We start from the raw sequence: 22,993 nt of genomic DNA, 5'->3' as shown, positions 1-22,993 counted from the left end.
GAATATGTGCCACCATTAAACACAACATAGTGACTGTTGAACAAAGAAAGAAAGCACAGTCTTTTAAAAACTCTAGATGCAACGGCTAAACAGTCGAATACGCTCACATGATTGCAGTTTGAGGTTCTTTCCTCTAAGGGTGTTATTTTTTCTTAATATCTATGATCTTAAAAGGAATGTTGCCGGTTGAAAGCAATGCACTCTGCCGCTTTTAAAAGCACTTCCATTTGAAATAAAATGCACCAGGATTATTCATGGTTTTTAAGGAATTAGGGTTTTTTTCTGAGCTTACTTAACTCTGGATTTCACTGGAAAACAAAATCTCTGAGTCAAGAAAGAGAACCTGAGTGGTTATAATGAGGAGAAGGTAGGATACAAGGGTAAATTAAACCCAAAGTATTCCATCAATCTGAATAAGAGTCCAGAGTGGGAAACTGACTCCCAAAACGTCTTTTAACCTCAGTGGTTTGGAATTACACTAGAGCAGCTCTGCTGCTGCTGAGGCCATGCAAAATCAACCGTTAATAGTTGTCACACTTCTCAATCAGTGTAGGTCTTCCGTGGAGGAGCCGTGTGCCGCCAAAGTCAATTGGGTTCCTCTGGAGGCCGAGGTAATGTAATGAGGGACCGCTCCGACTGAGGGCCGGGCTCCTTTCTTCACAATCACATAATTAATCTCCTGATTCCACCACTCACCATGTCATGACAGATACGTTTGTGTTTGGTGCATAATGGTAGAGTGTTCTGTGCTTCCCGCATGCCTTCGTTTTGGAAAAACGGTTATAAAGCCTATTCCTTTACAGCCCACTGAGGGTTACATACAAAACAACATTCCCTTTGGGCCCTATTAGGAGACAAAGAGAAACACACACACACTTCTCCAGCAGGTACCTTAATAATATGTTGGCAATTTAGATAATGACTGGGAGTGAGATAAACTGAAGTGTGTATTACAGGTAATTGGATGTGCAGTGTTGTTGGCTACCTAAGCATCTATGGGGTTGTGTGTTGTGAGCTGGTTCTTCCACTTGCAAGGGGCACTAGGAGATGGACTGTCAATGATACGTATTGTACGGCTTTCTAGCATACCCAGTAATAATGGCCGATCTGAGATATTTTAGAGAGAGATATTATCCTCCCACACCCACGGACATCTTCAGAGCCGGAAGCAAATCAGAACTAGCTGCGGATATCTGACTCTGGACAAGGCAGACTTTTACATCATTTCTCCTCAGATCCCCGGCGCTCGCGAGCACGTCCAGTTAGTCGGAGGATGACAAATACAACACCCGGGGCTGTCAGAATGATCAAGTTGAGAGAGGGTTTTTTTTTTTTTTTTTCTCTAAGGTGAGGCCTAGAAAAGTTGGAGCCATAATGAGAGTTGTCAAGCCTGGGAGGTGAAGCGCAGAGTATAGCAGGCGGTGGGAGCAACTACAGGATGCCTTTGGGGGCCTGGTGGGCTGGGTCTTCTTGGCCTTTAAAGAGATTACCTTGGCAGTGTAAGGAGCAGGTCTACCCAGAGGGTTTAGGGGAAGATAGGCCAAGCAGCCCATTACCAATACTGCAGAGGACCCTCACAAGCTTCATTAATAATCTGATGATGAATCACTACTTTAATTGGACCTTTATAGCTGTTTCCTCATCCCTAGTACCACCTTCTCAACTCTGTTTTTAATTGGCTGGTAGTTTGTTTTTATGTCATGCAATAATCATATTTGTAAATGATTAAGTTTTTGTTACTTATTTCATGAAGGATGGGATGGATAAATAGTCATTGTGGCTAATGTGACGACTCTTGAACAAAGGGTTTCTTTTTTTTCTCAAAATGCTGAATTTGCAGTTGATCCGATGTCCTTGTGGTTCAAGGTAGTGCCCGTTTTAAGACTACACACAGGGTCAGATTTCTCCCACTCTTAATTAGATGAGGGATTGTCTAATTAAATCAAATTCATTATCCACAGCTCTAGAAATCAAGAGGCTCTATTGGAAATAAGGTTAGGCTCAGCCTCATCCATCATGCCTTAACTAACCAATTTACAGGCCAGCCTTTTGCATGAGGCATTATTACCTTGTCATAAACACTTACCTTTAAAAACCTCGAATCAAGCCCTGATATGCTAAGCTTTTATCACATTAGTTTGTGCTACTGTGTCAGCCTCTTTCTGCCTGAGATAAAGTAGGCTCCGAATAATTATATTAGCCACATAAGGCGGAGACAGTGCAAACGACTGCTATTTAAAGCTGGCTGATAATTCTGTATAATTAAGACATAGTACAGGTCCTCACACAGCAGAGGGATCGAGGGCTTTTCCGCGGTGAAACGTTGAAAAACAGAACAAACTGGTTTTTTTTTTTTAAAAAGGCAAAAGAGGTGCTACAGAAAAATCACTCTAACGTCACTCTCTTAACAGCGTTAACACACTCGGCCACAGTGTCTCATTCCTGCAGCTGTGAGTCGCGAGTCACTCTGCATCCATTGTCTAGCGAACACAAAAAAGCTACCATCATGATTATTCTGAGCTCAGCTGATCTATCTGAGCAGACATTCATCATATGGTTTGTGTTTGATATTACTGATGCCGAAAGTGATTACAATTCTGTGTTTTAATGAAGTGCCGCAGCGCTGTTTCGACCTTTGCATATTCGTATCTGATTAGCTCAGGTTTAGCATGTGAATAGTATGGCAAAGATGTGAGAATGCTGTTGCTTAACATTTATAACCGTCCACCATAGGGCCACAAGCTGCACGGTGGTTGAGCCATATTCTGAAACACACGAGGCCTGTCCTCTGATCTGTGTTGGAAAGTGAATTAGTAAGCTCCATTCTAAAGCCAGTGATAGCAATGGGCCGAGAGCAGTGATTTGTTAGCAGTGTATATTACAGCCCACGGTCAGGGAGGGAGGGATCAGAGAAGCGTGTGCGTGTGTGTGTGTGTGTGTGTGTGTGAGGCATAGGACAGGGGGCCTTATCACTCAGTGTTTACTCACAGTAAATTGAGTTGAAATAATAGTCTTTCTCTGAGGCTAAACAATGGAGCAGGCTGCAGGCCGAGGGCCCAGGCTGGTGCAGAGCTGGTCTGCGCCACTTCAAAATGAAAGGCTGAGCCCGGGGCCATGGGGAGGAGGAGCAGCGGGAGGGGGGGGGGGGGCGGGGGCCTTTATGTGGACGGCTACACCAGTCACGGAGCAGACACCCCTCTGACAGGCACCTGGGTAGGACAACGGGGAGAGAGGAGCGTGGAGCTTGGTGGAGTGATGAGGCCTCGGGGCTCTGTCATTAGGTTGGTGGTGGAAAGGAAGATGACTGCCCCGAGGACAGAGGAGCGACAGGTCCCGGTGGGACAGCGGCCGCAACCTCTCTCATTCCCCCGGGTCTGCACTGGGACTGGTGGGACGTGTCAGTCTGTTAGCCCCCCCGGCTTCAACACGCTCACATAACCTCTGGCTATGGGTGAGCTCCGGGAGTCTAACCTGCAGAGAGTGTGTGTGTGTGTGTGTGTGTGAGCAACAGAGAGGCAGGCTGAAAGAGCGAGACGTAGAGAGCATATCCATGTAGTGCACGGACCCTCCTATGCCATTGTTTCTGCGTGTGTGCGCGCTTCAGCTGCACCTCAGCTCTGCCCCTTCCCCTTCATTTATCATTCTGCAACATAAAGTGCTGCCACAGCATTATAGAAACAGCTGCTTTTTTCAGACAGCCGCAGAGAATGGGGCTGCTCCCCGGCACACAAAGACACTCCTGGACCTAAAGAGAGTGTAAAATTGGTTGGTGAATACAAACCTTTTTTTCCTTTCTGAGAGGGCTGACCACGGGTGTCACTGCGGCGGGAGACATTGTCATCGCCTCTGAAGACAAATAAGCATTCATATAGGCCCGATCATGTGTGTACAATGAGTGGCAGGGGCACCGGTGAGGTCGGCCTTGTTCACAGCCAAATATGCATAACTACAGCTGCTGCTGCATCGCCCTCTCTTGAGAATTCATATCAGGCCATTTAACCATATGTATGAATCATCCGAGTCGAGGCACCTGTATCTCTGGGGGCGTCACTACAATGCGATGTCAATTTATTGAGTCACAGGCCAAAGCACGGGGGAAACAAACTCTGTCAGTGCTCTGTTAGGGGTCATAATGCACTCGCTAAAGCGCCACGGCAACACCACTGAGTTGACTCGAGGTAAGCGCCGCAGGGCCATGCAGATACACTGTCGGTTGGGGTTGCGGAGAGACCAGACATGCCGCGCCATGCTTCACCATTCCATTTTGTGCCTTAAAGGCTCCACGTGGAGAAAAGGGAATTTTGCCGAACCTGTTCTCTTCTAGTTGGAGAGATCAGATTTTAGGCTCTGCATGACAGAGAGGTGTGTGCGGGTGTGGGAAAGACAGACACAAGTTGAGAGAAAGGGCATCAGAGAACTCCTCTGCCAGACCTCCCGGGGCAAAATGCATGCTTGAAAGCTTTAAGACATGAACGAAATAGTTTCACAGTAACACTAGCTACGACGGGGAGATAATTTCCCTTTCAAGACTAAACACACAAACGCACTCGTACACAATGCAGGTTGCAGCAAGTCCAGACAATTCATTTGTTGTTCTTTTTGTACCTCGTGTGGAATGCGTAGCTAACAATGAGGGAATTATCAACAGAAGCGTTACGTGCTGCAGGTGTTTGTTTGTTTTAAAGATCACACAAAGACTAAAACAATGCAATTGGCAACAGAAATATACATTTAAACAGCAGATTATTCTGCAGTAAATTAGTTGAGTATACTTTTGTTAACACGTCTGCATCGGCAAGTGATGGATGAAGTCTTCAGTTCCTTTTCTTTCGTAAAAGTTATGTGCAAAATACTCTTCATTGGTAATGGGTCCTGCTTTAAAAAAGTAAAAAAGTATCAAAAAAATATTTTAAAAAGTACTCATAATTCTAAAATACAGCCCATGTGGGTGTTGTACTATTATACATTTTTATTTGATTATTAGCATTTTACTGTACTCGGTCAAGGTGGAGCTCATTCTATACACTGTTAGTTTAAACAATGCGTCATATTTTACGAGATCATCATATGTTTTGTATTTAAAGTTTTAATCTTAGCAAGTACCTCAATTTCCCTTGAAGCACAACAGAAAATGTGTTTAGTTATTCTGCACCAATAATAGGGGAACACAACACAATTGTATTTCTTTATATTTCAGATTTAACAGTTATCGGTGTTGCATCTGTGAGTATATGATGATAATATAGAAAAGGATTGAATCATCATCAGTGTCTAATCTTAATCAGAAATAAATATTGCTGCAGTTAAACCCTTAGTAGCTCCCTTGATGTACCCGACGTGAAATATAATTGTTAAATTGCAGTAAATGTAATTGGATTACTTTTAACAACACGTTAACTGCGTGCGTGCTAGTAGATTGTTTGTACGTTGCTTGCTGTATTTTAAATCCTCTCTACTTTAACCTCGTTGCGTCAGAAGTAACTGAGTGGAGGCGCACACAATGTCGTTCCGATAAGTAGAGCTTTCCATCATTTTTTTTTTCATTCTTCTAATACAAATTCATCACTTTTATGTGTGACTCTGTCAGCAGCCAGACACCCTTAAATAAAAACAATGTATTTCATATAAACTCATGATGATGACGCAAGATGACCTTTCGTTTCCCCGTCGACCCAAAGATCCCTGGAATTTGTTGGTGGTCTCAATAATGTAGCGGATGGTCTTTAGTGAACCAGCAGGTTTTTTGGTTTGCTCTGCGGTGTGTGTGTGTGTGTGTGTGTGTGTGTGTGCGCCCCTCTTGTCTGTTTGACACATTCCAACACTGCACCCCTCTCCTGGGCTCCTAACTACCAGTCAGTCGCCATAGTTACAGCCATACATCCATGCCAGAACCCTCGCACTCAAAGACATATTTGTTTGGCTAGTGTAGCTACGTTCCTGACAAAAAAACACAGCTTTTTAGCATAACACCTGCTAATCTTGGGATTTAGCTCTTTGAAGAGGATCGCTGATCAGAAATTCAAATATATTATTTGAATGCTAATCCCTGGCCCCCGGGTCTTAAAGCATCCTGTCTTTCAATAACAATGTTTATTTTTCATTTGCTTTCCCTTTTTCATTTTCTCTCCCCCCCCCCCCCTTCTCCCCCAACCCTTGTTTAGCCCTATTCCCCCAAGGATATCAAGGATGGACTCGTCTTTTAAATGATGTGGCACTTTAAGAGCGTCAATGATGTGGATGCTCCGATAGACGTGGGTTATTATCATTGGTTTTGATGAGAATTTAAATTGGTGGGGAAGGTTGCCCTGGGTGAAACTCTTGGTATCGATCCCGCTTAATTGATGCATCCCACCGCCGCCTGATTTTCAAGGTGTAATGTCAGCTGTGTCTAATTTTAAACTTTTCCTCAATATTTTCTTTGAAATTGTGATGATGTTATATCCATCCATCATGAAACACGGGCTATATTCATTCTTTTTTTGCACCATTTTCATTGTAGTTCTTGTCTATTTTCCTCTCAATTTATTTGCTATTTCCCAAGATGTTATCTGCGTCACTATGTGTTTGTGTGGCTGATTGTTAACAACTAAAGGAGATGAGATCTGGGTGTTCTTTAAATTCATTTTAGTGCAGATAAATAAATGCCAAGAAAAGAAAGGAGAAGACAATGAAAGGCAGACCAGACCAAAACATATACATCCTTAGAAAAACTACGACTGCTTATTGACTTGTCTGAGTCATTAACATGGTGTACATACTCTCTAATTGCTCACTGTATATCATCATCCAGTCGGCATACTTTTCCTGGTCTTCCTGGTCTTCTTTCTTTTGTCTTGGTTAAGACGCAGAGACAGAGAATCAAGGGCAACAGGATCACAAGCGCATGAATCCGGATCTAATTCCTAGTTGCCTCACATCCTCTCACCCTCCAAACTAATTTTGGGCTCAGACTGAATCTCAGTTAAATAAACAGATCCCCCCCCTCATCCAACCAGCCTCCATCACAATGATCTCCAGATCATCTCTGCCCATTAAAACCTGGGCAAACACTTTACTTCACACCAATATACTGGAGATTGGAGGAAGAGAAAAAGGGGGAAACACACAAGGGCTTTTTCCAATCTTTCCCAGATTGTCTCTCTTTCTCCTTTGCTACCTATTAATCCAGTATCTTTCAGCCCTGGTAAACTCCTCAAGATGGACATTGCTTGGTTCAGGGTGGAATGGGGTCAAGCTCCAATGGCCTCTGCACAGAGCTGTGGAATTTTTCATTAGTGCACAGCTGGGTCACAAGTGGCTCCAAAGCCGTCTTAATATTGTGTAGGCCCACAGATTAGGAGCGGAGAAAAGAAGGCAAAGCGTGATGCTCTCCACCAGACCCTGTCTTTGCATATTTGCAGACTTGTGCTTTGGAGCACCTCATATTACTGTTTGTTTTATTTCTTAGACCCAGAACCTCTGGGTCAATAGTAATTATAAAGCCCTCCAATCCAAATGTTGTTTTTTAACCATTCCAGCTCTGAATCCACTAAGATGAGTCCATTTATTTTCTTACAACAAAGAAAGTAAAGTATGTTAGCGTTACTTCATCTATTCATCCAGTTTTTGAGAACCCTATTTTTATTCGGACATGAGTCCATAATTGTTCTTTTTCCCATAAGCGTCGTGATTTCTAGTCTCATTAGAGAAATCATACTAATTTAAGATACAACCTTGTGTATCTGTGGGCAGTTACAGTCAGCCAAAGCTCAATAACATGTGATAGCCATTGCACTTATTGTAGCCATCACTCTCTCCGCTCTCCCAGCTCTTTCGGAAGCAGCAATCACTCACTGTGGCTCGTTGAGCGGGCCGAGCCCCTATTGGTGGGCTCTGCTCCACCTCAGATTAGCTCGGCAGGACAGAGACCCAGTGATAGAAACGCATAAAGAAATATATAAAATGGGTGCAGATGATTTTACAGGTGCTTTTAACAGGAGCTGTCTGGGGATTTTTTTGTTTTGTTCTGTTCTTGGCGTTGGGCTTTTAGAGGCACCGCGTTGTAAACATGTCACATCTCCAGCGGTGACAGCCCTTACAAACTGCTTCGCTTACTGCAGTGACAAAAGGCAGAGCTGAGCACTGTATAACAGCCTTGTAATTCACAGTCTTTTCATTTATTTGTTAACGGATCAACTCCACTTTGGGAAAAGGTAAAAAAAAAACTAAAAAAACAAGCAGGTAAAAAAAAAAAAAGCCTTTACAAAAAAACATAAATCTTAACAGTCATAATTTCCGATGCTGTTGCTCAGAGTATTGTTTGTTGTGCGCTCTGAAAACTGAGCCTAAATGCGATGTTTTACTCATTCGACATACTCAGGAACACCAGCTGTCCAAACAGCATCGTGTGTGCCTGCCTGCTTACTCTTGTATTTAGATGTGTGCTTAGCCTCCTCTGCTGCCCAACACACTGTCCTTTTCACTCCACGAGCTTTGTTCTACCTGTGTGGCTGGGGAGGATTATTTCCACGCTGTTTTCCGAGTGACTCATCAGCAGATACATGGGTCGCATGATGCTGCAAGACGTTTCTCGGCATACCGCTGTTGCTATTGGAGCTTTGTATGAACACGCAGTGTGGACTGTATATGTCGTATTTTATACAGTAAGGCAGCATAAGTTACACCACATCCTACATTTGCTTTCGTCAATAATTATGAAAGATATACATGCACACTATTTGCTTGTGTTTTATGCTCGTGTGGTCAGTCACAATGCACATGAGCGCCTCGTCCTCTCCAAACTGTATTTCAAGTTTAGTAATCTGGCAAGCACGCAGCCTGTTGGAATGAGATCATTTGAATCACGACTTAAGGGTTAGGATTTCTTTGTGCAGCTGTGCGGTATAGCGTTATGTACAGATATGGCTGGGATGTCTGTCTGGCCGGGGACCTCGTCTGAGGAGCCGCACATTCCAGCACATAGGAGCTCATGCTGCCATAGAAATAAAGTGGCCATATTTATTTTCACAATAGCGGACGTGTGGGATACGAACCTGGAAACACCTCGCTCCAGACTAACTGTAACCAGTGTCTTTTTACAGATGCACCATAGTTCTGCTCAGCAGCTATTACTAAGTGTGTTCCCTCTGAGATGTAGGGCAGGTGCGCATGCAAACACCAACACACACCGAACACGTCTCCACTATCGTCTTTGCTATGCCAAGTGCAATCAGCCCGTCTCATTCCTCCCCTGTGAGCGCGCAGGCAGCCGGTTGCTGTGCTTCAGTGCGGGGAACAAGCAGAACCCTGTGGCCAGAGCTGCGTGATGAAGAAGGCACCTTTGGGCTATTCGTGGTGTGCACATCTCCCGTTAATGTGTTTTACTTTTACCTGCTGGGAGTTTAATTAAAAAACAAAGAGCCTCAATTTAAAGGCCATTATTATGCTAATGTAGTCAGCACCGGATGGTGATTAAGCAGCTTTTAGAGCTGACTGGAGCTGGCCCTTGGGAGCAGAAGGATGGCACTTTTTATTTGGCTTCATTACTCTCCATGAATCTATGTTCCAAAGAGAAATGCTGATTCTATGAAACAGGGTCAGCTACTGAGATCATTTATGGAGACAGCATTTTTTTGGCCCCACTTTTTTGTACTGCGCTATTCACGCAGTCCGAAAGTTTGTTTTAACCTAGATAATGAATGAATCAGGATATGCATTGGCTGCTTATATTTACACACGCACATCCATTGTGTTAAAGCGAAACGTTTGGAGTCTACTTTTATCCTCCGCCCCTTCTGTAAGCAATCAAACACTTGTGTTAGCTAATTGCAGGCTGCTATTTTTAAACCAGTGTCCTCAGCCCATACATGACAAAGTCATTTTCATGATGTTGAGACAAAGTTGAAAAGGTTTGCCTTAACATCTGGGCATCAAATGTTTTTCCTCTCGAGCTGAAGCTTTTGATATTGTTGCTAAGAACCAATTTTCACATGCTAAGACATGTCTCATGGGGCTGAGAAGTGGCTGTTTAACACTTCAAAGACTTCTGCTGCTTCTCTGTGACGGAGATGTTTGTTGTATTTCCAGACAACAAGATTCCACCTGATAATTGGAACAATAAATGAGCTATTAATTCATTTTGGTTAAAATTTCTTCGAGGTACCACTCTTGGTATTGATCTTTTGGTAAATACATGGCTACGGCCAGCAGACAGTTAGCTTAGCTTAGCTTAGCTTAGCTTAGTCGAGCTTAATTTAGATACTGGAAACAGGGTGGAAAGGTGACTAAATGCTTGAAACCACACCTCTAAAGCTAACGAATGAACATTTCCAGTCTTTATGCTAAGCTAAGTTAATTAATGGACTACATTATTGTAAGTCGCTTTGGATAAAAGCGTCTGCTAAATGACTGTAATGTATAAATGATATTTACTGAACAGATATGAGAATGGTACCAATATTTTACTCTGACGGCCAAGAAGGCAAACAAGCATGTTCTTCAATGTTAACAGCAATAAGCTATTTTAAGTTTTTACGCATCTGTTTTCAGTCTTTATGCTAAGCTAAGCTAATCAACTGTGGTCAGTAGCCATATTTTCAGCCAACAGCTACGACAGTGGTATCACTCTGATCATCTATTTCTTGGCAAGGATGTGGATGAGAGTATTTCCTCGAGCATCTAACTATTCTGTTCAGACTCACATCTGTTTTGAAAGCAAAGAAACCAGGAAATATCTTGCTCAGCAGCCTGATTCGAGATGAGGCCACTAAATCAGGAAGTATGAAGCGTGCGCAGTTGACCGATTGCTCCACATGCCCTTCGTCTTGCCCGGAGGCCCTTGTCTGACCTGCCTCCCGGGCCTCATCTCTCACCTCGGCCCTGATTGGCATGGCCACAGGTTTCCTGCTCAAACACAAGAGCCCATCTTCAAAGTAATAGCTTACAGCTGCTGCCTGGATAATCCTCATCCCCTCTGTCTTTGAAGGGATGCGGTGACATAATAGCCCGGGCTATTCTTCCCTAAATTGTTACGGTGTTTCTCCGGGTGTTGTTTAATAGCAAAAGGGGAGGTGAGACTGTTGCACGTGTTGCTAAATGTAGCATGATTATCGAGCAGCATAAGCAGCTCCATACTCCCCCCTCCCTCCCCACCTCTTATCTCTCTTATTCTTCTGGGTTTCTTTTATCCCGCCCAGTCCTCCTGATGCTTATCACTGCGGCAGAAGCATTAAATGTAATGTCTGTAGAAGGGAAATCATTGGCAACATGTGGTGAGAGCTTAAGACGTTGTCACACTTTAAGTTGCCTATAATCTGTTCAAAGGGAGAGTGCATAGTTCTCCAAAGTGCCTGGAAAAAGGGGGGAAGAAGAAGAGGAGCGTAGAGGCCGAAGTCTCCCAGCTACACTTGGCTCGGCTGAAGTGTTCATCAGACAAAATAACTGCAAGTCCCTGATGGCTTTTGTCTTCTTCATAATGCTCTTTTTTTGTTGTCTGTGTTTTTCTGCATTTGCCAAAAACACAGCTCGCAGTGTTACAAGCCTCAACAGTGTGATCATCTGTCACGGAGAGGAAGAGAGAACTATAGATAACGTAAGAAAGAACAGACAAGGGATTACAGGTGTAATGATTCCTCTGGGAGGAAGCTATGTGCTGAGATGGGCTCTTTTTTTTAAATTTATGAGTCCAGTTCTGGGGAGGCCTTGGGTAAATATTGACACTTCTCTCTGCTTGAGATGCGGCCATTGATCCACACAGGAGGAGTCTCATCACTTGATCTGTGCGCTCAGGTGTGGGAGGAGGAAAAAGCAAGAGCTGGGGACGTGGGTTGTCATGCTGGTGGTCTTCTTTGTGGTGTCTTTTATACACAGACTAGCTTAAAGGAGCTGAGCAGCTTGCCTCTGCGACACTGGGAGTCGTGTTACCCAAGCAGCTGAACGTCCAGAAAGTGGATTTTAGGTGAATACAGGTCTTAGTGTGACAGGTCACTGGGATCAAGTAGAGACAGAACGTGGTAAATGATCACCTAAATCACTTTAAGTCTGATTCCACTCACACCTACAGCACTTTGATGTCTTTAATATCCCAGTAGAGTCTAACAGAGAGCTGTGAAGTCTCCCTTTGCGCTATGGTTATTGTTTTTATATATAAAATGATCATCTACATCGCCTCCTCTTGGCCCACTGGCCTGGTCCTCAAACCACTAATCAGGTAATGTTGGGGAGGTTGAATGGCGTGCCTCCCCCTGGTCAACCTTCACTGCTCACACAGTGGTGTTGTTTTAAAGAGCATTCTTTAGCAGCTGAACTTGGAAAGGTATTAAAGTGGGATTAGGCTCCTCCACAATCCACTGCTTGTGTCATTCAGGGAGTTTGTGTTCTCCTCTCCCCACTGCCACCTCCCCACTCCTCCTCTGTTTGATTGTGGCTAGCCGCAGGAGTGGGACTGACTGTGCCTTTCAAAGGAGAGGGGTAGGGTTAAATCCCTAGTCCACTGCTCCCTGCTAATTCTCCTTGTTCCTTAGAGAAGGATTTACTTCTGCTGCCAGCTTCTCAAAGGCCTTCTCTGCCCATCCGAAAAGTCGCCGTTGCCTTCCTGTGGAGGTGTGGTTGCCATAGAACGGGCGTCATGCATGGCTATTCCATCTGAACCCCGCTGATAATGGGGACCGGGGACTGAAAACAGGCAGAAAGTCCGGATTAGACCCGGGGACAAAGCAGGACAGGAAGATTCCAGAAGGGACGAATAGGAATTACAGCAGCAAAAATAATGCAAAGTGACAGAGAGGGGAAATAGAAAAATAATGGCTTACAAGATTAGACGCGGCGAGGAGAAAGAAGAAAGGAAAGAGGGCTGAATGAGAATGTTTTCATCTAGATGAGAAGATTTGAGAGAGCGGTCGTAGGTGAATGCGGAGCCCTGGACGTATCAAAACCGCGCTAACAAGTCATTTCCTCAACTTTCTGCTCTCTTTCTTATTCCCTAAGCCGGCAATCATTAGCTAAACATTAGAGTTAGAGCTGGGAACATGTCTTGACAGATTCATCACCTCTTTTCCCTGATCCCAGCATGTAACACACTAATCCCTCTAAAAACTAGAAACAAGTCCCTGAATATTCGGTTTATCTCTACACGAGTGTGTCCAAGATCTCCGTTTTTAGTTTAGTTTTTTTTTCCAGTTTTTTTTTTTATGGGTAGTGTTGTTCCTGCCTTTTGTTTTTTTAGCGTCCGAACTCGGAGGTTTGTTTAGAAGACAGATTCAGGTTACTTAAACTGGAACCCTGCTTGTTTGAGAAACACGCCAACATTTCTTTTTCAAGGGATTATCCTCGAGGTTTTTTCCATAGTTGAATAATAATCTTCTTAACTTATTGTAATTAATGAAAGATTAAAGGATTTTATGAACCCTGTGAGTGCCAGCTTCTGATATCTCTGTTGCTTTGCTGCTGCATGGTGGTTCAAAGAAGTGTTTTTTCCTGTGCCAGATGCAGGTGGTGATCATAATAGAAAGAACGAGTACAATAATCCATCAATTGATGGGCTGTAATTAAGATCACAGAAACTCAAATGCTGAGTTTAAGCAATTATTTTAGAAAGCTGCATAGACAACAACAAAAACAACACTATCGTGTTTCCAGCGTGCATACAGCTGCTCACACACATGCACTTACACGTATGAACACATACGCACACACGGTATCAGTACTCAATCAGCACCTATAACAGAATCACCATAACAAAACCATCCTTTGGTTTCCCTCCGCTCATATTTACACATTATATTCATCACTATCGCTCATCCCTGTCCCGAACCAGCAGATGATGTCAATTGCTCCTCTTGCTGCCTTACACAATGAAATAGATGTTCACCACAAATAGATAGGCGGTTGCCAGCTGTCTTCCAGACCAGGGCAAACAAAGAGGCCACTAATAAATCCAGATTCACGGCTGGACAAGATCAACCACACTCCCTGCCTTCTTGCTCCATTTAATGTGGCTTCTACTGAACAACAGAGAACAAATTAAATGCCTCTCAGTCACCAATAAAACAATGCAAACATGTCCTGAAAGGATATAAAAGAAGATGGAGGTGCTGTCGAGGGAATGGTGATAGAGGCAGTGTTGCGCCACGGAGGCACAATGTTAGACAGTAAGATGAAATATGAACAGACTCGAGGGCAGCCCGGTAGTCAGCAATGAATCATGGTCTCTGATATGGTATCTGATGCATATAGAGTGTCGTGGATATGAGAGAAACGTGTAGATTGTCAGCGAAGGCTTGATTGGGATCATCAGGTTTCTGGAATCACTGCACTAGAACATGATCCAGCCTCTCTTTTAGATTTGTGAGGCGGTTTGGGTGCCCATGACTGAGCTCGCTTGGAATTACGCAGAGCCGGGCCCCCACCCTACAAATTTTAACAGATGAGTTGCTGCCAAAAGGAGTCACCTCCTTGGCTGCGCACAGGATCAGCAAGCCAACTTCATTCTTTACGAGCAACTCAAAAAATGCTTCGGGACTAAATAAATCCACACGTTATATGGCTTATTATTTCTGCTTCGCATTTGTAAGATAAAGACTTTGTTATTTATTTTAAAAGTGACCGTTTTTCTTTAAAACAACGTCATTTTCTGCATCAGCAGCACACCCACAATTATCCTTTCTCTCTTGCTCTACAGGTTGTTTGCGACCAAGTGCAGCGGCTGCATGGAAAAAATCGCCCCTACAGAGTTTGTGATGCGCGCCCTGGAGTGCGTCTACCACCTCAACTGCTTCTGCTGCTGCGTGTGCGACCGGCAGCTGAGGAAGGGCGACGAGTTTGTCCTGAAGGAGGGTCAGCTGCTGTGCAAGATCGACTATGAGAGGGAGAAGGACTTACTCAGCTCGGTTAGCCCGGATGACTCAGACTCAGGTGAGCCCTCTGCACCCTCTCACGCGGGAGTGAGAACAACACGGTGGTGTCATCATCATATGGCACCGAGGTGTTGTATTCTGTATGCTGTGTTCCATCACAGTGGTAGCCAACATCGACATCCACCATAATGGATCCAAACTGAATCTAACTGGTTTTAGTTCATAATATTAAAAGGAAAGAAAACAATATTAAGTTGTCCTTAAACTAGTTGCCACATCATTTGCTGAACATCTGAGATTATTCAGAGATCTTGCATGTGTGCAGCCTCCAGGCAGTAAAAAAAACTTCTAAAACATGTCTCCATCTGCAGCTTTTCAATGGCTGATTTTGTAGCATTCTAATTCAAGCGAGGAGCGTAGTTTTATGATACAGTAGGAAGTGGAAACAGGACGAGGCCAAGCCACCCTGTATTAATGGCTCTCCATGCGTGGGCAGGATCTGGTGCTGGAAAGAATTAAATCACTGTATTATGGTGAGTGACAGAGGGATTTGGGGCCTTTCTGCAGAAAGCCTGCGCCTCCGCTCTTATCAGCTCTAGTGTTCCTCGCCTATAGCCTCCACACACAATGAGGCATCTCGCCAAGCCTCACTGTTCACTACCATCTGGCTCACATTTAAACATGCACAAAAGAGGGGAATTTGTCAAATACATCTGTGCCTGTGTCAACTTTTGTCAACTTGTGGGAATATTTGCTCTGCGTCCTCGTCGTTCGGTTGCGTCCCAGTGCGTCGCACAGGCATGTCCTTTGTGCACGTCTCCGGAGGTTAACCTCGGCTTGTGGCAGACAAAATGTAGGTTTTCAGTGGAGAAATGTAGACACTTGTCAGAACCAGACAACAGGAGACACTCAGCCATCATGTGCTGGTTTCCTTACAGCCTCTAGACCCCAAAATCATTAGGATTCATGAACAACGCTGCTGCTTTAGATCAGGAAACACTTATTTTCAGCCCAACATAGACGGATAATTTATTTGTTCTTTTTAAATAATTAATTTCCACGTTATGTGTATATATCGCTGTGGCCTTTGTGGCAAGTAAAACTAAGATGCAGAATTAAGGAACACATTTTCCATTATATGTCATGCCGCAAACAGTTTCATCAGAAGCAAAAATGATAATGACTTTGCCCTTAATCGAGGATAAACTTTGACGATACAGTGTGTGTCACAAGTTTTCAAGTTTCACATTGTTTTCATGCTCTTTTCATTTAATCATTGCATTCAAATTTAGGATTACTCCTAAATAAATAAATTGTTCTGGGAGAATACTGAATATATAATTATTATATATAACAGCTGCAAACAGCAAGCAGACTTGGTTGTTAAATAAATTAACGAACAGGCATTTTCTTAATATGAGCAATCTAACAACACAGAGTTATTACATTTGAAGGGTACATTGTAGGAAAGAAGCATAAAAATGACACAGATTTTACAACCCAAAAACTGTAATATCCTGCTCCTGACAGTAAAAATCTAGCTATCCATATGATCAATATTTTAAGGTCTGAAATTGAGCAAAAAAATGGATTTTGCTGCTGTGTTGCGGGAGATGCATTTCTCCCATGTACTCATGTTGGGGTTTTCATGTTGCACTTGATGTAGTATCCTTATCAGAGATTGATTTAGTGTAAATCAGACAAAGCTGAGCGCAATAAATTACATGTGACGCAGTGTCCAGTTCAATGACAAATGTGCATATTTAACTGCGTTCTCCAGAGAGCAAGAGCCGCAGACTTCTGTAAGTCTAATCGTACATGTGGCCTTTTCCTTTTGTAATAAATTGATAACAAAGTATCAAAAACACATGTCTCCTTTGATTATGCACTTGTGGTGTGTGAATCTCCCGGAATAGGGAAGAACGAAATATATTCATCAGCAGACTGTCACTGACTAAAGGGTGTAGTTAGTTCAAGCTTGTGCTGATGACACAGAAAAATTGCTCTTTCTGCAGAGAAAAGCGACGATGAGGAGTTGGATATCAAGCCGGAGAAAGGCATAGGAGGCCAGGGGAAGGGGGATGATGGGAAGGATCCCAGGAGGCCCAAAAGACCACGAACCATCCTGACCACTCAACAGAGACGGGCCTTCAAGGCCTCCTTTGAGGTGTCCTCAAAACCCTGCAGAAAGGTAAGACAATGCTCAAATAATCTGTGAGCAACATTTTTTTATTCATTCCCTGGTTTGTATTTGGGGTATTGGAGGTTAAGATGCCGACCACGAGCCCTACAGTAGTTTCACAAATAAAATTCTCAAATAAAAAAAAGTCTCCCCCACCTCAGAGCTCCGCTTTGAAGTGGCAAGCAGCATTCTGTTCTGTGTTAACTGAGGCCGGCTGGTGTAACGCAGACAGCCTGCACCAAATGTCATACTGAGATAGCAGAACTGCTTCCATAGCCTGGGCCCTAAAACAGGCGCTGCACCTGGTCCAAAGCTTTGAAGAGGCAATAACCAAGAGGTCCAAAAAGACCACTGTATTCATTCAACATTTCAATGAAATCAAAGCAAATCAAAGACGCAATGTGCCTAGCGGGAAATGTGGAAGATATGTTAAGGAGGCAAAGTAGTTCAGTGTGCTGCGTAAGTGTTTTGTTGTCTCGTGGGGATGCTGGAAATCTTTTGTCTTGGTGCTTTCAGGTGAGGGAGACGCTGGCTGCAGAGACGGGACTCAGTGTCCGGGTGGTGCAGGTGTGGTTTCAGAACCAGAGAGCTAAGGTGAGAGCAAGCTAACACAGGATGAATTGGATTTTGCGTCCGCTTACAACAGCCTTGTTCCGTCTTAGAGTCCAGCTAATAAATCACCAGAACTATGTGTGTTAAACTTATCACTGCATTCCTTTCTCAAATGTTTAAAAAAAAAAAAAAAGCACAAGGAGTTGCAAATCTCGCTCACTCTTGCATTAAATGTCTACACCCTCCTCTTTTCTGATTATTATCTTGTGAAAACCTTTGATACTTGACAATGAAGTGCACTCAGATACAGATTCTGTGCAGTTCATTTGAGGGTGAACAGCGAGGAGCATCATTTTTAAATTAAAGAGCACATGTTAGTTTTGGGGGTTCATCACAACTCTGACTCCTCCGTTTCAGATGAAGAAGTTGGCAAGAAGACAGCAGCAACAACAAGAACAACAGAATTCTCAGAGACTTGGCCAAGGTACGAGACAGTGCTTACCCTGCACACACGATGGAAGATCATTGTCTCAAAGCTCTGTCTCTGGGAAACTATTCACTATCTATTAGGGGTGTAACGGTTCACAAAATTCACGGTTGGGTTCGGTACGATACAGTGGAGCCACGGTTCGGTACGTTTCGGTACAGTAGAAAACTATAAATGCCAGAGAAATGTACTTGATTTTAAAATATATTTATTCATTACAACTAACATCATAGTTATTCTTTGACTTTGAACAATGATGGAACTATACCTGAGTGACCCATCTTCTGTTATGTAGCATTGTTACTTACATCTTGTATTGTTACTTACATCTTGCAAAAGACATTTTTAACCTCAATGGGACTACCTGGTTAAATAAAGGTTTTAAATTTTTTTTTAATAAAAAAAAATGATATATATACATATATATATATATATATTTTATTCAAACGTATTCGGTTCGTCATGCGTACCGAACCGTGAGCCTCGTACCGAACGGTTCAATACGAATACGAGTATCGTTACACCCCTACTATGCAATTTACACAATGCAGAAGGAGTACCGGTAGATGTCATTTCAATACATTTTACCTGAAACTTTCAAGCAGAGATTTTTTATGTGTCATAAAACATGTCAGAAGGGAGTCTTTAAGTGTTTTGTATCCCAGCAATATATATTGTTCTAAATGTTGACATCCAGCTAGTTAGAAGCCGTACATGAAGGCTTCTTTTGTTGTCTGCTAAACAGCAATACCATTGAAAACACAGAATCAGAAAATATGAGCTACATTCTGTCAAATGTGTTGTGAGAAAAGAGTTCACAAAGTCAATAATTGCACTCAATAACAGATTACACATGTGTCAAAGTGTAAACAAGAACACTGAACATCAAAAGCAAGATAGAAAATCTGTCTGGAAGCCAAAAGAAAAGAATGGCCGACGTCATTCTGTAAAGCCACTGCAAAGGAAAGTGTTGGGGGGGTTCCAGGGATGAAGCCACAAGAGTGTTGTGTCTTTCTCACAAGTCAGTTAGCCAAGAGCAGTGTGTTTGTGAAGGGAATTGTGGGAGAAGCCACAGGAAAGACTCCTGTTGGTTTCCATGGAAATACCAACAGAGGCAGCTAAGCGATCCAGGTATTTGGAGGGTTTTGTGTCCGTCTTACAAGAACCAGAACTCAGACATTTAATCTTATCAAGTGTTTGCTCTGGCAGGAGTGCAGCACAAAAAAAGAATTCAGATTTAGCTGAGTTTGAAGATCTAAAATTGCCCGTTACGAAACATGTCCTCACTGTTGATGCTCTCATCATCATTGTTTTCCCCCGTTCAGCCACACATTTCTGCATATTGTGCGCCGCTGCGTTTACATTTTGCAGACTCTTCCCAAGTTGTTTTTATTTATTGATTTTATTTTTTTTCCCCGTTTGCTGTCTTTGCCTTGCAGAGGTGATGTCCAATCGGATGGAGGGGATGATGAACTCCTTCACACCGCTGGCTCCGCCGCAGCAGCAGCTGGTCGCCATGGATCAGAACGGTTACAGTACAGACCCGTTCCAACAGGGACTCACCCCCCCACAGATGCCCGGGGACCACATGAACCCATATGGTGAGCATCCACCTACCCCCCCACCCACTCCCCCCCCCCCCCAAAAAAAACCACACACCCACTCCTGCTCTAAAAACACACACATGCCTGTCCCTTGATCAACCTCATAGCTCCCTAGTGTGGGACATGTGTTCAGGCCACAGCTCCCCTGATTTGAGCCGCTCACAGAGCCGTACGAGCAGCTTCTCCTCCCACATGAGATAACACACGCACGCTCATGAGCTATTGGGTTTTGAAGTTTATTTTCAAATCAGTTTAATATGGTTTTAACTCTCCGCCTCCACCTCTGAGACATGCCCCGTTACTGATGATGTTTTCCAATGGTGGTAAAAACATGTGGTCAGTGTGGACAGCTTGAGATAAAGTGCAATCCAGACAATGATTGAAGGTTGTGTGAGCTAATGAATCAATATGGGAAAACAACAAGTCTCTGATTCCTGTGTGATGTAGGAAAGAATTAAAATGCAAAGGAGGGGGGAATGAGTCAATCAAGTATTAGTCCACAGGATGTAACTGGAATAACACATTTCTGAGTGATGTCCTCAACAAGCCCCAGAGGGACCATTTCCTGAAGTTCATAACTTCCTTATAATTTGCCTCCATTTAGTTCATCTCGGTAGTAAGAACCCAAATCCCCAGTCTCATCACTCCTTTGGTTTGGGGAAAAGAACAATATTGGCAAGGCATTAAAAGATATGTCTCAAAACACTGTCCCCATTTTGTGCAACACTATCATTAAGATCCAGAGTGTAATAAAGTTAACTATTCCCTCCAGAGAAATAACATGTTGAGGTTTTATGAAAGGCGGAAGCGGTTGCTATTAACCAGATCTTTTAGGAGGATGCCCCTTGTTTACATGCTCCCTCAAAGACCGCAATTGTCCCAGCGAGGGCAGCAAAAAGTGAGCTTTGATATCGAACAAAACAGCTCTCCCAATTGTGATGACACACAACAGCCATTTCCCAAAGTGACTATTAGTAATTATAATTTCCCAACGCTGCTATAAATCTCAAATACAAGATTGCATTGATTTTACAGTCAGAGTGGGGTGTTGTTGGGTATCTTTTGAATGACGCAAGCGAATCCTGACGGCTGTCTCCGTATCCTTCACAGGTAATGATTCTGCATTCCATGACATAGACAGCGACACGTCTTTAACCAGCCTCAGCGACTGCTTCATGGCATCGTCGGATGTCAACTCCATGCAGGCCCGCGTGGGGAACCCCATCGACCGCCTCTACTCCATGCAGAACTCTTACTTTGCGTCATGAAAGAGACGAGTGAAGCCAATCTTCAAAGAATAAACTGCCCATCTCAACCTGAAAGAGCGATGGCCAGGAGTTTCCACACCAACACGGACACTACAGAAGAAACCTTGCAGTAACTCCTGGCTATGTGCTGAAGCTTACTCTAAGATAGTAAAACCACTTGATGTAGGACAGTGACGATTCCTGGGGAAAAGACTTAAATATTGTTAGAGATTTTTCGGTAGGATTGCTTATCTGTCACAGGAGATATTAGTCGTTTCTTTGGTCACGTAAAGAAAACAAGTAGATACTGAAGCCACTGATTACACGCTCTCAAGCCAAATGACACAGTGAATTCATACAGTGCATGATCAATTGTAAACTAAAACTTTTGGTAAGCCCCGCCCCTTGGTTAAGATGTGGTGTTTGGACTGTTTCTTCTTTACACTACATGGATTTCCATGTTCACCGTTAGCATTTTGATCACTTTCAATAGGTTTAGATATTGTGTTAATAGTAAATAGGTGCAGCATGTCTGCAAGAGTGGCTGTACATTTGTGTATGTATGAGAGTTTGTGGTGAGAAAGGATTGTTTAGAGGAGAGAAAAAAAGGAGGATTTGTCGGACAAGTAGGATCAGTGAAGTGTAAATACTTTCCCCAGGCAAATTGGATGTGCATGTTACAAAATGGAAAGCATTCTATTTATTTAACTATAACAGGCTCTTGAAGGTGCATATTAAACATGAAAAGCTTTATTTAAAAAAAGGAGAGCATTTTCTTTTTTCGTTGAGCAATTGGTGAGTTCTTGAGTATCTCAACTCATCTGTATGCCTTTTTAATATGAAGATTAACCCTTTTGTTTCGTTTCTTCTTCAGCCAAGCTGTAAATGAGCAATGTTGCTATTTATTTCGTACAGACCATAAACCTTTTGTTGTCATTGTCATATGTGCATTCTCAAAATGTTAAAGTTGCTAAATGACCAAAGTTGACTGGTTTGATGAATAAACAATGTCTTTCTCCTGATAACATTAAATAACTGCCATTCAGTGATCATTCTAATGGTAACATGTTAAAGTCCCCAATATCACCCGTTTGAATGTATTCTCAACTAATTACACCAGGATGTTTTACTGTGGCTCATAACAGTATCGGCCTGTTGGTCAGTATGCTTTAAAGGGCCAGTGTGTAGGATTAGGTGGCATTTAGCAGTTAGTTTGCAGATTGCATCCGACTGAACCGAGTATGCCGGAGAACTACGGTGGTCTTCAGTTAACGTAACAACGTGAAAGACTCTCTCTGGAGCCAGGGTGTATCTGCTTTGGGCCACTGCAGAAACTCCGTGTAGAGGTCCCACTCCCTGTGTAGATATGATGTGCTTATTCTAAGGAAATGCAACAATTCTTATTTTGACATGATAGTACACCAATGAAAACATAGTCATGAATATTATATTAGTGAATCTCCCTAAATCCAACACATTATTCCCTCCATTATTGGATGGATTGCCACAAAATGTGGTACAGACATTCATGGTAGCCAGAGGATGAACCAAAATGATCCCCTGACCTTTCATGTAGCACAAATATTTTAGTGTGACAAACCACAGGGAAACTCACAACTATCCCATCAAGCAAATGTATGCACGCTAACACTAAAGTCAGATGGTGAACATTGTTGTCAACATATTTAGCATGTTAGCATTGCCGTTCCAAAGTGATGCCTCACCGAGCCATTAGCATTCAGTACATTCTGTTAAATGATTCCAGCGGTTGACCTGACATTCATTCGAAGCTTGTAATCATTCCAATACATAACTTGAGTACACCTTGGCAGAAACAGGTACATATGGTGAGGGTGAGGTCGGCGAGAAGTGCTGGTGACATACAGATACAGCTGCATGACTAGAGTACAAACCCCACCTATAACCTCAGGGCTTGCGGGGCGGCTTCTTGGAAGTGCCATCTGGGTGCTTCTTCATCTCTCTGACAGCTCCTCAATGTGGCCAGGCAAGCTTCCACCCACAGTCACATGACCATACAGACAAACAGTGCATTTATTAGGTTACTATGACTCAATATATTCCTAATGTCA

At 43.2% G+C, this 22,993-nt stretch overlaps 1 protein-coding gene across 1 annotated transcript in view; it reads left to right on the top strand.

Annotated features, from left to right (window-relative positions):
* lmx1bb (LIM homeobox transcription factor 1, beta b) overlaps positions 1-21,776 on the top strand; it is a 44,153-nt gene extending 22,377 nt beyond the window's left edge. The window contains exons 3-8 of the mRNA XM_079269507.1: positions 14,657-14,889; positions 16,847-17,022; positions 17,530-17,607; positions 17,983-18,049; positions 19,492-19,653; positions 20,767-21,776. Of these exons, the coding sequence (XP_079125633.1) occupies positions 14,657-14,889; positions 16,847-17,022; positions 17,530-17,607; positions 17,983-18,049; positions 19,492-19,653; positions 20,767-20,924 (874 nt within the window). The 3' untranslated portion in view covers positions 20,925-21,776. The remainder of the gene's footprint in view (positions 1-14,656; positions 14,890-16,846; positions 17,023-17,529; positions 17,608-17,982; positions 18,050-19,491; positions 19,654-20,766) is intronic.
* Positions 21,777-22,993: the final 1,217 nt, after the last annotated feature.

Source organism: Melanostigma gelatinosum, assembly GCF_949748355.1.
Source record: "Melanostigma gelatinosum genome assembly, chromosome: 6".
NCBI classification, from domain to species: domain Eukaryota; kingdom Metazoa; phylum Chordata; class Actinopteri; order Perciformes; family Zoarcidae; genus Melanostigma; species Melanostigma gelatinosum.
The sequence above is the reverse complement of the archived record's forward strand: the minus strand, read 5'-3'. Positions and strand labels throughout refer to the sequence as shown.